At 49.4% G+C, this 16,362-nt stretch overlaps 1 protein-coding gene across 1 annotated transcript in view; it reads right to left on the bottom strand.

The window, feature by feature from the left end:
• Window positions 1-973: 973 nt before the first annotated feature.
• LOC111858776 (neuronal calcium sensor 1) overlaps window positions 974-16,362 on the bottom strand; it is a 29,790-nt gene continuing 14,401 nt past the window's right edge. The window contains exons 4-8 of the mRNA XM_072707511.1: window positions 12,228-12,366; window positions 10,393-10,471; window positions 8,413-8,579; window positions 6,939-7,057; window positions 974-5,601 (exon numbers count right to left, since the gene is read on the bottom strand). Of these exons, the coding sequence (XP_072563612.1) occupies window positions 6,959-7,057; window positions 8,413-8,579; window positions 10,393-10,471; window positions 12,228-12,366 (484 nt within the window). The 3' untranslated portion in view covers window positions 974-5,601; window positions 6,939-6,958. The remainder of the gene's footprint in view (window positions 5,602-6,938; window positions 7,058-8,412; window positions 8,580-10,392; window positions 10,472-12,227; window positions 12,367-16,362) is intronic.

The following is a 16,362-nucleotide window of genomic DNA, read 5'->3' as shown; positions in this document are numbered from 1 at the left end:
CGCGCACGACCGAACCCTATTGTAGTGACACATCGTTTGGGTTTTTGATTCTGTTGGTTTGCGAGCCGCAGTAAAATTGGCTGACAGCACAGCAACGAGGGTTTTTCTAGATGCAGTTTAACATGCTACAATACGCCCAGTTTTTAAAATTTATTATTTATTTTTATTTTTAATTTTTTGGGCGGGGGGGGGGGGGGGGGGGGTTACAGGCTGCTGGAACTACTCAGGGGTGTATTCTATGACCAAACCATGTGAGAAGCTGGAAATTCAACACAGCAGACCTGGAAGGAGGGTATGGGTCCTCAATACTATAACACTAGTGATGGACAAACTGATGCTTCATGAACCGTTTGCTGTGTTTTCTGACCCCACTACATGGCGCTCTCTGTTCAAAAAGGGGCACAAAGCATGTCCCAAAGCAAAGCAAGAGCGCCATCTAGTGGGGTCAAAAAATAAAGCAATTGGTTCAGGAAGTGTGATTTTGTCCACTGCTACATAGCACATACTCTCAAGTTACTCATGCTGGCTTCCTCCTATATGCAAATACAGCTGGGTAACCTGGATTTCAGCTGTTTGCTCCTGTCTGCTGCTACCTGCAGCAGACAATGTGCTGGGACCAGGGCTGGATTACTGCATAGGGTTAGGATCAGGCAAACATCAGCGCCTCGACCTGCCCTGAGAAAGACGCAATGGTCAGATAAATGAGCGACACCAGAGTGTCCATGCTAACATCAGCCTGGAGGCCCCAGATCAGGTAATCCACCTCTGGATGGCACGTTAAGGGGGGTCTTATGGAAAGAGAAGCTTCACACGTGGGTGGTTAGTATCTTCAAGGCTAAGAAGGTGTCAAAAGCACCACCACCTGGCACAGGCTCTCAACGCAGACACTGGGTGCCTGATTCTGAAAAGGAACTGGGTTTGTCGCCATTGACTCAGCGACTCATACTAAAGCCAGAAAATGAAGCAGCCAAGGTGAAATTCGCTTATTCAGAATAAGCATGAAAACAGCCCTTTATTTATAGGATGCAGGAAACCCAACTACAGCGTAACACAGCAAAGATATAGCGTGACAACCTTATCCATGCGGAAAATGATGACACCTTCAAAGATAGTATGGTGAGGAAGAAATCTGTACTCATTCTGAGCTAAACTGAGAGCCCTCACAAATACGTGATTTGATTAAAATGTCAGACAATACCCTTAATTCCATATCTTTTTTGAACAATGTAATGCTAAACTGATTGTTTGTGAGGAGAAGTTTTTGATCCTCTATGATAGGGATTCAACAAGTGCGGAACGTGGTCTGAATACGGATCGAACCGCAAGTTAATCCGGACTCATCTGATAATGCACCTTATGAATCAATATGGTTAATCTAAAAATGGTTAATGTGGTTTGAAGTACAAAAACCATCAGCGAGTGTTAAATATTTCCCACTTTTGTTATATATTAATGTCTACATCGAAGGCTATTGTTAATTCATTAAAGTTCATGAAATGCCGTTTTGTTACTGAAAATTGTTACAGACCTCTGAACAAAAATCTGATGAGGACCTTTGATCAAAAGGTTTGAGATCCACTGTTCTAGGATATACCTTTATTAAGAGAAATTTCAGTCTGAAATGCTGATCACCAGAGGTGGAAAGTTCAGGTACAGAAAGTACCAGCGCTTTCGATAAAAAACCCACGTCTAAAGTAAGTGGTGCATTGTTAACTGGTATATATGTGGCGCGTTATACTGTAGAAACGTGCGGGTGCATGACGCTCGATCGTTATTGACACAGATATGCGCTTTACGTGTAGGCTACTAATTTATTTTATTTCAGTTATATAAGTTTTATTATATATGGAGTACAACTGGCCCTTTCACGTAATCGTACTGTTCAATAAAACACCAAAAGAAAAATAATATAGTACAAAAAACCGTATCATTAAAAAACCTTCCGAGTTCATTATCAGAATTAAGCACGTACTGTAACTGAAAGGAAATTTAGATTACCGATTTCATATATTTAGATAAATCAGGTGGAAGATTACAACACAGCCCTCAGAAGGTCGCATTAGAGCAGTGTTTCCCAACCCAGTCTTTGGGGAACCGGGGACAGTCTACGTTTTTGCTCCCTCCCAGCTTCTAGCCAATCAGGAAGACCGAATACCTGGCACAGGTGCGCTGTGAGCTGATAAGCAAAAACGTAGACTGTCCAGGGTTCCCCGAGGACTGGGTTGGGAAACACTGCATTGCGGGATGTTAGAAGGCGTGATGCTGAACTGCATGCGCCGATGCCTACAAAAGAGGTGTACATCAGCTGGCAGAAGAGCTGAATTGCGGTGTTTTAACAAATATCACACTTTTATTTATATTTTGCAAACTAAAGACCCACATTTTAAATAAAACATACAAGCATAATTAAATCCCCGTTCCCAGCCGCTGTTGTCGTTCAGCAGCGAGCCTCCACGCCTTATGATATCATTATACTGCTTTTGGCACTAAGCGGGGATCCAATGTGCCAGGAAGCGAGGACGGACTGTCTGCTACTTCACCTCACGCCTGCTGCCCCAGCTTCCGGGCAAACGGGACATTGTAATAGCAATCCACAGTAGATCATGCGCCGCTACATTTTAAAGGTGAGGTGACGTGCTATCCCGATTGGTTTATTGCATGTTACACCAAAAACATACCAAGTAAAGAGAGTTAGGACAACCCTCTCACGCCTTGCGCTGGTGCGAAGTACCGTTTTTATGCCGTTAAAATAGCGAAATGGATTTGGACACGCCCATAACTGTTAGTTCCGCTTTGCGCTTGATGGTCTAAATAGAGCCCTGTGATTCTTTATGCGCAGCTGATTGGTTAGAACATTCTTGAAGTCTTGGTTTGGGATTTGAACATTCTGGACTTGAACTTTCCACCTCTGCCGATCACTGAGATAATGATCAGGTCTGAGACTGAGGAAGCCTTTACAGAAAATTTTTAAAAAGCACAGTCTTTGGTTGTCACCTTCAAACAGCACTTCACAGCAAAGGCTTGTGAGTGCGAGTCAGTTCTAAACAAGCTCAGAATCCTGTAAGACTTGAAACGGTCATAAAAGCACTTCTGAAGCTTTCTAAAGAGCTCCATCGATCCTCGGACAGGCAGCTAGTGTACAAACGGAGAAAATGCAATACCACTTTCGCTCTTCTTGGGTGTGGTATACCAACAAATATCGCTCGCACAGCAGGATGGATAACACTCCTGAAGGTCAGATAGAACCCCAGGCAGAGAGCTAGACACTGGCCAGCCACTCTAGCACTGGCTAGTGTCAGTTTCACGAATCCGCCTTCCGTGAGAGTGGTCTGCTGGACATCTCTCCAAAAAACCCACACACATTTCACATTTTGCTTAATACTACATGGATGATCTATAAGTATACTGGCCAAAGGTTCTGTGGGCAGATAGAATATGAACATTTTGGCCTGAATGAGAAACATGTTTGGAAAAAACAATAACAGTACATTCCACAAACAAGACCTCATCCCAATCATGAAGAACAAAGCGTGACGGTCAGTGCACCGCTGTGTGCTGCTGATCTGTAGCCTGAGGACCTGGAAAGCTTGTAATCATTGAGGGAACAGTGGTCTCTAGACCATACCACCAGGAGGAGGTCAGGGAATAAGGGCTGAAGCTCAAACCGAAACCAGGTGATGTGACAAACGACAACACACACAAGCAAATCGATAGCGTAAGGGCCGAGGCGCCACATCCAGATGTGAGCACCCCACCCCCCCACCCGAAATGTCATGGTATGATCCAAAGGTAGCAACACAAGCTACCTTGCATTCTGCCAGATGGAAAGGTCCAAAAACTCCCAAAACCTCCACGCTGACACATGTGACTGACAAGCAGGTATAGGAAACATGTGGCTGAGGTCATCGCTGTGAAAACTAAATCCACCAATGATGGGTCACATACCTTTTTTTTTTAGACAAATGTATTCACCTAACACAGAGAAGACGACAGCTTCTTTGTGTGTTTAATCAGACTCTCTTTATCCAGAACTGGGACTTGCATGAAGATAAAGATTACATCTCGGGTGAAAATAATGCAGGAACACAGAGCTTAAAATGCTTCATAGAGGTTCTGATGCTATTGTCAGTGGCAGTTCAGAATATTTAAAATACATTCATTAATGGTTTTGGTGCCCTGGAAGTAAGAGGATTGTGGATGTGCAGGCTTTATGGAGCTTTTCCTCAAAGCATAACACAAGTCTAATATCATTAAGGAAATTTCAGGCCATAAAGGCTTAAAATTTTAATTTTGCTGATCAGAGTAATGAGAGTAATTATCAACCTGGGAATCTGATTAGGGATCTAGAAACGCTCCTTTTACAGCTTGTCTTCACAGAGAGGAATGCCTTTTCACTGCCTTTCCCTATCTCTTGATTTAGGTCTTGTCCTGCCCCCCTCTGGGTTTCCAGGTAAGATTAACAGTTATAAAGATAGTTAGACTTCAGAAAGACTGAGGTAAGCAAGTCTACAGGAAGCACCATATTTCTGTGGTGCGCTTTGTGATCAGACAGGGGAAGGGAAACAAATTCATGGGCAAAACACTCTTCACCACGGGAACGACGCGAACGGACAGGCCAGTTGCCCTTGTGTCTGCCACATCCAGAATGAGAAAGGAGGAAGTCACAAGCAAGAGGCAGAATTCACATTCACGCCACAGACTGCGGGTCGCGGGAAAAAAACAACAAATACAGGGGACAGAAACACTGACAGCCAGGTGGAATCGGTGCTCACGTAATGCACACAGAGGACATGCAGCGCAGTTGCTTTGAAGCGGGCGGCTTTTATTTGAGGCCTATTGAAGCAGAATTTTCCGGAAGGTGCTCTATTGGGTTCCAGTGGTGGGAGCTGGTCATACGAGGACCGAACGAGTAACACACACAGAATACCAAATGAGGACACACATGACAAAGGACATGATGCACACACAAGCTCCGCCCCTTTCCAGTTCTCTAAGATGGGACCAGTTTTGTTTTTCTGTTTGCAGCCACCTGGGAAGGAGATCACTTTAACAAACATTTGACACACTGCATTTGATTAAAATAAAAAAATGGAATAAGTTAAAATGGACATTTCCACGTGGATGAGACACAAGGCAGCAGCCAGCGGAGATTCGGGGGCGAGTCGTGTCGGATGGAGCTCCCTGCGCTGCCTGCGCTGCCTTCGCTGCTCCTTGATCAGGTGCTCATGCATAACTCTGCAGTTTACCCCCCAAGCATTCAAAACCAGTGCCCCCCCCCCCCCCCACTCTAGCCCCGCACCTCAATTTCACAGCTGCAAACCAAGTTCCTCGTGTCAGTTTTGTCCTCTTCGGAGTAACGCTCCTGTCCCCCTCTCCCCTCGCCATCATTAGGGGGTGTAGTCAGTTACAAGTTTTTTTTAAGGTGACGATGGAGGGGGACAAAGTGACGAAAGGAGCCCTGCCCCCGACTCTCATCAGGGTGCGTGTCTCCCCCCCCCCGCCCCAACCCCGATCTCTCCCAGCTCCTTGCAGGGGCAGAGTGATGAGTAGCTTCTTGTGAGTAGGTGGGTGGCGGTTCTAGGTGAGACACTTCTGCATACCCTGGCGGCGGGAAGAGAGACGACGGCACAAAATTAGGACTCTATAAAGGCACAGCACAGCTTCTCACCCCTGACTTGCCGGAACCTGGGGCCCCCAGGGCCCTGCAAGCAACAGGGGGCCTCAGGACCAGCAGCGGCACCTGGTAAGTCGCCAGGAAGACCCAGGGGCCCGACAATGTCACCAGGCCTCATTCTGACCGCTAGCCATCCACAGGAAGTGCTGAAACTGGCAGCAAGGGAACAGGAGAAGCTCTGAGAGGTTTTAAGGAATCATTTTCCTCATTTACAAACTCCTGCAGACCATCAAGTGTTAGTGTCAGAAACTTATGGGAACAAAAAAATGCATTTAACCAGGTAAAACTGGTTTAAAGTGGATATTTTGAACAAAGTAACTGTTTTTGTTCTTCCAGGTCATGAAAACAGGTGTGGATGGACTGAGACACACAACGCAGGTGTGAGTAATTACGGGTGTGACCTTATGGGCAGCGAGCAAGTATACATTAGCAGGTATACATTAGCAGGTATACATTAGCAGGTATACATTAGCAGGTATACATTAGCCGCACGCAGGCTGCCGAATCACAGGCAGGAATGGCCATGGACAGTGGCACTCGGGGGGGCTGCTGCTTGGATCAGAAGTCTGAACATTGGAGGGGGAGGGGGGTCAGCATGGGGTCAGCTGACAGGCCACAGTGTATGTAAACACATCTGCTGCTTAATTTCCCCCTCAGCCAGCTTAACGCCGCAGAACAACTGGGGGGGCTAAAACTGCAGGGACCACAGAAGATTGATCTCTGTTTCTCGGTACTGAAAGTCATTGAAGACCAGGGCAGGACTGAGCAATCCTGAGACCTTTACAGATCTCTACCCTACAGCATTTGTATGTTTACTTGGCCGAGTCTAAATCATAAAGCACACGATGCAGATATTTAAAAGACTGATACATCAATAGATTCCGTCTGTCCTGCTCTCTGTGAACCAATCTGGCTGCATTTTCAGGAAACAAAAGCAAATGTTTTCTCCATTATCCAAAGGAAAAATTAATGACAGGAAAGAGGGAGGGGGGTACAAAATCTGTTAACATAATCAAATCTGACAGAATCCATGTTTTGGGACTTGTTAAACTCTAATTAGCAGAACTAGTTAAATTGGCTTTGAGGGATGTTTTAATTGTTTAAATTACTGTCCATATCTATTACTCAAGCTCAGAGGATAAATGTTTGATGTACGGTATTTTTAACAGTTTCCTTGACTACAGTTGAAGCCTCCCAAAGACATTTACTGCTCCTGTCCCGCCCACAGTGACACTCCTGTCACCCAGCAAGCAGCACACCTCACCTGTCACACGCTCCAGGCCCCTATACCAGGCCGTCGTACAGCGACAGCGCCTGAACGATGGAGGGGTCTGCCTTGGAGCCCTCCTGAAATTCCTGCAGCGTCAGCTTCCCGTCGGCGTTCTGGAAAAAGATCAATAAAAACTGAAAAAGCAGCGATCTGCACGGGACATTTAGCACTCTGGAGATCGCACTTTCCCTTCTCACCAGCAGGTGGCAGCATTTCACAACACCATTGCCACGTTCCCTTACGTTCCAATGGCAGCAGTCCAGGTTGTCAGTTTCATTTAAATCAATGCACTTGACATTAAAGTGGAATGCCAGTGACCCACTACCCCTTATTACATTTGGTCTCTGAACAGGACTTCTGCTGACAAAAACCACTCCGCCTCACATATAATTCCCAGACACGCTTTCTCCACCCAAAGTGTCACTCAGCCAGGGAACACCCATCCTCTAGAGAGTAGAGGGCAGCTGAGGTGAAGCATCGGGTTTAATTGGCAGCTTTCAGCGGCTTCTTCCAGCGAGGGGGTGTGCCCAGCCTCGTGGTCCGTAACTACACTGCCGTAAAACACTTCAGAGGCAGCTCAGCTACTTGGCTGTACTGGTGATTTATAAGTCAGATATAATTTAACAGATTTAACAGGCATCGCTGGAGATTGGGGGGGTGGGTGGGCAGCTGGAGCAGCTGTGAGGAAGCAGGCTACAGCAAAGCCAGCATGAAGCTGGGTGTGGTAAACGACGGTAAAGGGGCGGGACAAGGTGAAAGGGGCCGGGTTATATGAAAGGGGCGGGACAAGGTGAAAGGGGCCGGGTTATATGAAAGGGGCGGGACAAGGTGAAAGGGGCCGGGTTATATGAAAGGGGCAGGGCTAGGTGAAAGGGGCCGGGTTATATGAAAGGGGCGGGGCTAGGTGAAAGGGGCCGGGTTATATGAAAGGGGCAGGGATAGGTGAAAGGGGCAGGGATAGGTGAAAGGGGCGGGGCTAGGTGAAAGGGCCCGGGGTATATGAAAGGGGCGGGGCTAGGCGAAAGGGGCCGGGTTATATGAAAGGGCGGGACAAGGTGAAAAGGGCCGGGTTATATGAAAGGGGCAGGGCTAGGTGAAAGGGGCCGGGTTATATGAAAGGGGCAGGGCTAGATGAAGAGAGGCGGGACTAGATGAAAGGAGTGGGACTGTGACAAAGGGGTGGGGATGGTGGAGGCACCCTCAACCACGGAGCTATGTGAAGATGTACTCAAAGTAAGGGTCGATTCTGAGCTGGGGTGTGTGTTTTTGAGGGTATGTGAAAATTATATGACATTTATTTATCTTTAATCCAGCAGGGTCAGATAGTCCCTGGAGCAATTGGGGTTTAACCTGCCCAACTTCCTGGAGCCCCCCCCCCATTGTGACTAGCTGGTGATGCGAGCCACATTCTCCTGTCTCCATCTCCTGATGTGGGCCAATAGCGTGGGCGTGAGTGGGAGGGGCTTACCTTGTCCATCATGGCGAAGATGCGGTCGACACGTTTCTCCGGGGTGTTTTCCTCCTCCGGCAGCTCAACGGTGTTTCCCACCATCTGGTAAATAGCGTCCACGATGTTGAGCATCTCGTCCCGAGTTATGTAGCCGTCATTGTCGAGATCATACAGCTTAAAGGCCCCTGCAAACACACCGGGGAGAGGGCCAGGTCCATCAGGCCAGGAGGTACTGAAAAGAGGTCCCATACAGACAGACAACACGGTACCGGTAAGGGCTCCAGTGCAGTCAGGTGGCACAGTATAGAAAAGGACTCCAGTGCAGTCAGGTGGCACAGTATAGAAAAGGACTCCAGTGCAGTCAGGTGACATGATACTAGTAAGGACTCCAGTGCAGTCAGGTGACACACTACCAGTAAGAGCTCCAGTGCAGTCAGGTGACATGATACTAGTAAGGGCTCCAGTGCAGTCAGGTGGCACAGTATAGATAAGGACTCCAGTGCAGTCAGGTGACACACTACCAGTAAGAGCTCCAGTGCAGTCAGGTGACATGATACTAGTAAGGGCTCCAGTGCAGTCAGGTGGCACAGTATCGATAAGGTCTCCAGTGCAGTCAGGTGACATGATACTAGTAAGGGCTCCAGTGCAGTCAGGTGGCACAGTATCGATAAGGTCTCCAGTGCAGTCAGGTGACATGATACTAGTAAGGGCTCCAGTTCAGTCAGGTGTCACAGTATAGATAAGCGCTCCAGTTCAGTCAGGTGTCACAGTATTGATAAGGACTCCAGTGCAGTCAGGTGACACACTACCAGTAAGAGCTCCAGTGCAGTCAGGTGACATGATACTAGTAAGGGCTCCAGTGCAGTCAGGTGGCACAGTATCGATAAGAACTCCAGTGCAGTCAGGTTGCACACTACCAGTAAGGGCTCCAGTGCAGTCAGGTGACATGATACTAGTAAGGGCTCCAGTGCAGTCAGGCGGCACAGTACAGGTAAGGACTCCAGTGCAGTCAGGTGGCACAGTATATATAAGGACTCCAGTGCAGTCAGGTGGCACAGTACAGATAAGGACTCCAGTGCAGTCAGGTGGCACAGTATAGATAAGGACTCCAGTGCAGTCAGGTGGCACACTACCAGTAAGGGCTCCAGTGCAGTCAGGTGACATGATACTAGTAAGGGCTCCAGTGCAGACAGGCGGCACAGTACAGGTAAGGACTCCAGTGCAGTCAGGTGGCACACTACCAGTAAGGCCTCCAGTGCGGTCAGGTGGCACAGTATAGGTAAGGGCTCCAGTGCATTCAGGTGGCACAGTATGGGTAAGGGCTCCAGTGCATTCAGGTGGCACAGTATGGGTAAGGGCTCCAGTGTAGTGAAGAGGCACAGTACCGGTGAGGGCTCTAGTATGGTCAACTACCGGTAAGGACTCCAGTGCGGTCAGGTGGCACAGTACAGGTAAGGGCTCCAGTGCAGTCAGGTGGCACAGTACCGGTAAGGGCTCCAGTGCAGTCAGGTGGCACAGTATAGATAAGGGCTCCAGTGCAGTCAGGTGGCACACTACCAGTAAGGGCTCCAGTGCAGTCAGGTGGCACAGTACCAGTAAGGGCTCCAGTACGGTCAGGTGGCACAGTACAGGTAAGGAATCCAGTGTGGAGTCTGCTTGACCGACTCAACCTTCGAGACCTGAGATGGGGTGTAACACACACTTCCCAAGGGGGAGGAGGGTTGGGGGGACAGACCACTGTATGAAATTGATGTGGGAATGCCCTTTGCAAGATATGATATCCCACAGCTGTGTGTGTGTGTGTGTGTGTGTGTGTCAGTGTGCCTGTGTATCTGTGTGCCTGTGTGTGTATCTGTGTGTGTGTCAATGTGCCTGTGTTTGTGTGTGTTAGTGTGTGTGTCAATGTGCCTGTGTTTGTGTGTGTATGTGCGTGTATCTGTGTCTGCCAGCATTTGCATGTGACTGCGTGAGACTGCATGTCACTGCATGTGCACTTACAGCGGAGCTTCTCGTCCAGGGTGCCCCGCGAGGTGACGGAAAGCGCCTGGATGAACTCGGAGAACTCGATGCGTCCGTCCTGTGGAGGGGGGGCAGACAGATGGAGACTGAGCGGGAGGATACAGGGCAGAGCCCTGGGCTCACCTGGACCAGAAAGTGGGGCAGCTTTTTGGGGACGAGCCTGCTGCTATTTCGGCTGCATGCCCCTGGAGGCGGCCGGACGTCACTGCGGCTCATTAGCAAGATGTATTCTTCTGTCAGGCAGCAGCCTCCACATTACCCAACCCCCACTCCCCAAAAACATGGCCTACATACCACTCCCACACCCTCACTCACATTCCCAAATCTGAGCATGGGGTACATGGTCTCTCAGTGATGTCTCCCCCCCACGAAAAACAGAATGAAGTTCTGCCCAAACCAGCATTAAGACACAGTGATAATCATACTGCACAGCTTCAGTCTCCGGAGCACAGCTGAGAAACTGAAGGGGACTGAGATCGTCCGCAGCAACTAGAAAGTGTTTCGACTGTAGTAGTGGGGGTGATTCCTCTCGTTGTCAAAAAGAATGTGGGTCACGGTGGTGCCCATGACTGGGGTGGCTGGAGAAAGCCTCATCACAGCAACCGTGAAACAGCAGTACAGTAAGCCCTCGTGCACAGATCCGCGAAAATTTCACTGGAACCGAACTTGTATGCATCCTCAATTTTGTCGCACATCTGCGAAATCCTCAAAAAACCCTAAAGAAGTATTTGTTTAATTTTCGTAGTGATTTATCATCAAGTTTTCATGCTTTTAAGTGTAAAATTGATAAGAAAAATTTAGTTAATTTATATTCTACTGTGTTTTTGGGGAAAGTTCTAGAAATACAATAAATATCAGTTTAAAAAGGCCCTTAAAAAACGTGGCTTTCTTATGGAAACGTACCTTTTTATGTACATACTGTACTGTACCTTTACAAGATGCGAATCCCATTCGCAAAGTTTATTCCCTTTGGAAGTGTCATGACCTGCTCCTCCGATCCTCCTGTGTGCTGCACCCCCTCATCTACCTCCTGTGGAATCCCCGTGTGATCAGCTGTTTCGAGTTCCTGTCATTAGTCCTGTGTGTACAAGTCTGCGTTTAAGTATGTTTCCCGAGTCCGGTCATTAACGTAATTTTGAGTTTGCTGCCTGTTCCGTTGTCCTGCTTGTCTTTACCTTTTGATTAAACCCTGTGTACTCTTTTTACATCAGACATTTTTTTTTTTATGTAATGTATTAAGCTAACTTTTAAATAAAATTCAAGTGTTTTGGGAGCATATTTAGGGTTTAAACTATAGAAAGCACATATTACAATTTTTAGTGACTCTACCAAACATCCGCGAATCCTCCTCATTCGCGACGGGTTCCGGAACGTAACCTCGTGAATGTCCGAGGTCTGACTGTACACATGGCTCGCGGATTATTCACCATGGTAACCAGCAATTATGGGCTGATGGGGCACATGCCACTGGCGCCACCTGGGGGTGAAGGGCCTGCTTACTGGGGGCATAGAGGGGCGGCAATGAACCCACAGTAAGGGTAGTAATGGTGGGGGGGGGGGGGGTTCACCCCCCAAGGCTCTCCAAACGCAAGCTCCCACCCCCCTGCGTCACAGCGTGACGATTTTGGCACTATTCTATGCACCAGTGAGCCTTTTCAGGAAAATAAGAAGGTATTTCAGCTTACAAGCCAGTGAAGGTGTGAGCGTTTGCCCGCGAAGCTCTTTTTGGTATCTGGCCAAAAACTCACAGACACCCAGAATCCTTCCCAGGAACTTGGGAAGCCTTGCTGAATCCTCTCCCACTTCCCAGTTACCTTGTTCTCGTCAAAGACGTTGAAGACAAAGGTGGCAAACTTAGTGGGATCGCCGAAGGGGAAGAACTGCTTGTAGATCTTTTGGAAGCCGGCGGCATCCAGCTGTCCACTGGGACAGTCCTTGATGAAGCCCTTATACCTGGGATGGGGGGGGGGGGGGGGGGGGGGCAAGGGGGTGATGGGGAGACAGAGAGTGAGAACAGTGGGGTGTGTAGGCTGTGCCACTGTAGGAAGGCAGTAGGGGGTGTTGATGAGTTGATGATTTTCAGTGATAAATATTCGATTTATTGTGGCAGCAAAAGTGCAGCAACCCAGGAGTATGAGGCCCGCATTGCTGCAATTAGCCCACATGTCCAATAGGGGGCCCCCAATCGCAGTCCAGGTAAGACACTGCAGGAGAAATGCTAATTCAGATTCAACTCCCTATTGTCCCTCTCCCCTGCGGGCTATGCGGAGCACTCAGAAGATGGAGCGAAGGGCTTAGTGGGCTCCTGGAGATGGGACAGGCGGGAAATGACAACGCAAACGTAGCCGGCATGAACGCCAGGCTCGATGTCAGCGTGCCTGCAGGCTGCCCCTGGACGAGAGTCAGCGCAACTCCATGAGGGCCTGGCAGGGCAGGGACCGAGATGAGACTGCAACAGCGATTTCCAGAAGGTTCCGGCATCGGGAGGTCTCGCCAGAGATAACTAGAGCCGGGATTCTCCATGACTCAGCTCTGAATATTTATACTGGGAGCTGTGGGGGACACAAAACGCCCTTTCCTGGAGGGAGACTGGGGCAGTGCCGGTCGAGGTCCAATCGCAGCCCCCCCAGTGCATACAATGGCGGTGAAGCTTTGCAGCAGGATGGCAGCGGTGGCGAGGTTGGCTGGGTGGTGCCAGCGCTTTGCTAAGGTGGCACCCTCTCAGAAGACCCCACCCTGGCCAATCGCCGTCGTGCTCCTGCCTCTTTCTGCAACTTTTTTCCAAGAAAAAACTTTCCAGGACATAAACCCACAGAGCTCTGCGCTTACGGCCTACACAGCCGTCTTTGATTTTAGCCTGCCGCGGCTGGTGCAGAACTGGTATTTAAACAGCTATTTTACTGTCAGAGACTGTAATTATTTAAGTGTTCTTAGCACATCAACTTTCTCTTTTTGTGCGATGTACTCTCACCGTCTGATTTGACTGTGAAGAAAATACCCCCCGAAATAACATTACGGATGACAGTGATTCTGTGAATGCTATCTTGGAGGGAAATTACTCTTCAAATTTTTATGCAAATGCATGGGGGTGAATTTCCTGTGTAAGTATAGCTCATAAATGTGTACCACCGGCAGAGTTCAGCCCTTTCCCTGGGGGGTGGGGGGAATGTCATCTGGTGAGGTAGCAAGGCATTTCCCCTCCCCCACACCCACGGTGTGATTAGCAACCCAGGAGGCTGACAGATACGACAGAATTGGTTAAATCAGGGGGATGCTTTGTTCAGCTACATGCGTAAGTGCCTTGGCCACACTGCAAAGCCTCACAGCCAGCTGAGGACGGGCAAAACCCCACCCAAAAAAGGGTGTAGGGGCCAATCCTCTGCTCCATCACTGGCGTGTGATAGAATCCACTGATTTCAGAAGTACTTTCACAGCAGACGCCAGTCAGATACCGCGAGCTGAGCATGTCTGAGCTGACTGATAGAGTCACACAGCCACTGATCTTTATATGAGAGGCAAAGAATAGCAGCATCCAGTAACTACCAACATGACTTTAGAGTGATAACAATACATTTTACATTTTATTTCATTTAATTTTATTTATTTAGCAGACACTTTTATTCAGCAGTGTCAGACAGTCCCTGCAGCAATTGGGGGTTAAGGGCCTCTCTCAGGGGCCCAACAATGAAATCACACCGTCGACCCTGGGATTTGAACTGCTGACCACCTGATCACAGGCACTGCCTGCAAACCCGCTGATCCCTACACCGGCCCCCAAGCAGAGCGCCCAACTGGTAACCAATAAAAACAGGATTAATTTCCCTGCCTTCTGGCAGCCGGTAGGGCCCCCCTCTTCAATTGCTAGTGACTAACTGGTGATTTGAGTCATATTCTCGTCTCTGACGCGCAGCCCCGTCTCGCTGAGTCCCAGAAACACGGACACCCTAACTCTTCATGTTTCGCCTCCGAAGATCCTGCCCAAGGAACTCCTCCCCCCATCCCGACCCCCTTCAATCCTATCCCACAGCATGGGGAAAGCCAGCTATTCAGTGCGGGGTGGGGGCAGGGGGCATACGCTTCTCCTCTGCGACCATCTGTCCACAATCCCTGCGATGCGGCCCTCGTTCTGCAAGGCCCCGCTGAGATTACCATTCCCAGTGGTCCTTCAGCCGCGCGATCCCTGTGATGCGGCCCTCGTTTCGCGAGGCCCCGCTGAGGTTACAGTTCCCAGTGGTCCTTCAGCTGCGCGATCCCTGTGATGCGGCCCTCGTTCCGCAAAGCCCCGCTGAGGTTACAGTTCCCAGTGGTCCCTCAACCGCACAATCCCTGCAATGCGGCCCTCGTTTCACGAGGCCCCGCTGAGGTTACAGTTCCCAGTGGTCCTTCAGCTGCGCGATCCCTGCGATGCGGCCCTCGTTCCGCGAAGCCCCGCTGAGGTTACAGTTCCCAGTGGTCCTTCAGCTGCGCGATCCCTGCGATGCGGCCCTCGTTCCGCGAGGCCCCGCTGGGTTTACCGTTCCCAGTGGTCCTTCAGCCGCACGATCCCTGCGATGTGGCCCTCGTGTCGCGAGGCCCCGCTGAGGTTACAGTTCCCAGTGGTCCTTCAGCCGCGCGATCCCTGCCATGCGGCCCTTCACAAATGTCCTCTGAAAAGCTAGCAGAATAATTCATTCACACCAAGCGAAACTAGATTAAAAAGATATTTGACATGCAGTCAAAGTCTGATGTGAGACGTGACTCAAAGTTGACGGCAGGTGAGTTGGGTCTTTTACTTAAAAAAATAAATAAATAAGAACCTGACCATGTTCATTGTGGCGGTGATCATCTCAGGGCTCAAAGGCACGTTTTCTGTAAAGAAAGGCCTGTGTAGCACCTGCCCAGAGGCGTGCAGCCCCACACTGGGCCAGTGTCTGTCACCTGCCTTCGTGGCGGTAACTGCAGGCTTTCAATAGATGCTCCATTAAGGAGAGACGGCGGGGCAGAGGGGGGACTGGGGAGGGCACCTGTTTTGGTCAGGATTCAGGATGCATATGACCTCGGCTCACCGCGTCTGCTGCCGTGTCGGACCCACTTTGTCAACGAACAGACGGCTTTCGGTAAATAAATGATTCAATTTGCGGCTCCTCTCCGCCAGATGCTGTCTGTGTTACCGGCAGGCTGTGTCGCCGACGCTTAACAGCATTCAATTAACATAATAATGACTCCGACTGGAAGCTTAAACGCTGGACTCCCAGCTCACATTATGCCCCAAAAGAACCAAGAGTGACACTCGAAGCCGTAAACACGGCAAACATTACCCGCAGTTTGCCAGACTCGATGCCCAGCAGGTGGCGCAGTTGTTTAGGAGGTTGTTGGTTCCAGTCGTGGAAGGTAGGAGAACCGAGGAATCTAACTTGAACTGCTTCAGTAACTTATACAGTTGTACAAATAAAAATGAAAAGATGTTTCATTTGCCACTACATGGAAATGCTTTCGTTTTCGCTTACCCCATCATCAGAGCACAGGCTCAGCCATTTATCCGGGCCCCCTGAGGCATTTTTCTGGGGGAGGGAAGGGGGCGGATTTGGGGCCTTGCTCAAGGGCCCAGCAATGTGTATAATCTGCTGAGATGGGGATTTGAACTGACAACCTTCCGATTGCAGGCACAAAGGCCGCACAGTATCCATCAAACAGGCAGATATAACATCTACATTGATATGACAAAGTCAAAATACAGGATAAAGAATCACAGCAGGGCAGGGCGCTGCACACACATTTTTCACACACAGTAGTGTGTTTCCATGTGGCAGGGCACAGTCAACAGAGACTGCGTGGTGCATGGGGACGCAATGGGCCGCAAACCCAGCCCGCCCACCTGGAGCGAGCGGCTGATAGGCTGATACCCAAGGCTTTCCTCCAAACCACCCAAGCAATTCAGGTTAAATATCTCCCTCGAGGATACAAAAGCAT

The sequence above is a fragment of the Paramormyrops kingsleyae genome, chromosome 2 (assembly GCF_048594095.1).
Source record: "Paramormyrops kingsleyae isolate MSU_618 chromosome 2, PKINGS_0.4, whole genome shotgun sequence".
NCBI classification, from domain to species: Eukaryota; Metazoa; Chordata; class Actinopteri; order Osteoglossiformes; family Mormyridae; genus Paramormyrops; species Paramormyrops kingsleyae.
The sequence above is the reverse complement of the archived record's forward strand: the minus strand, read 5'-3'. Positions and strand labels throughout refer to the sequence as shown.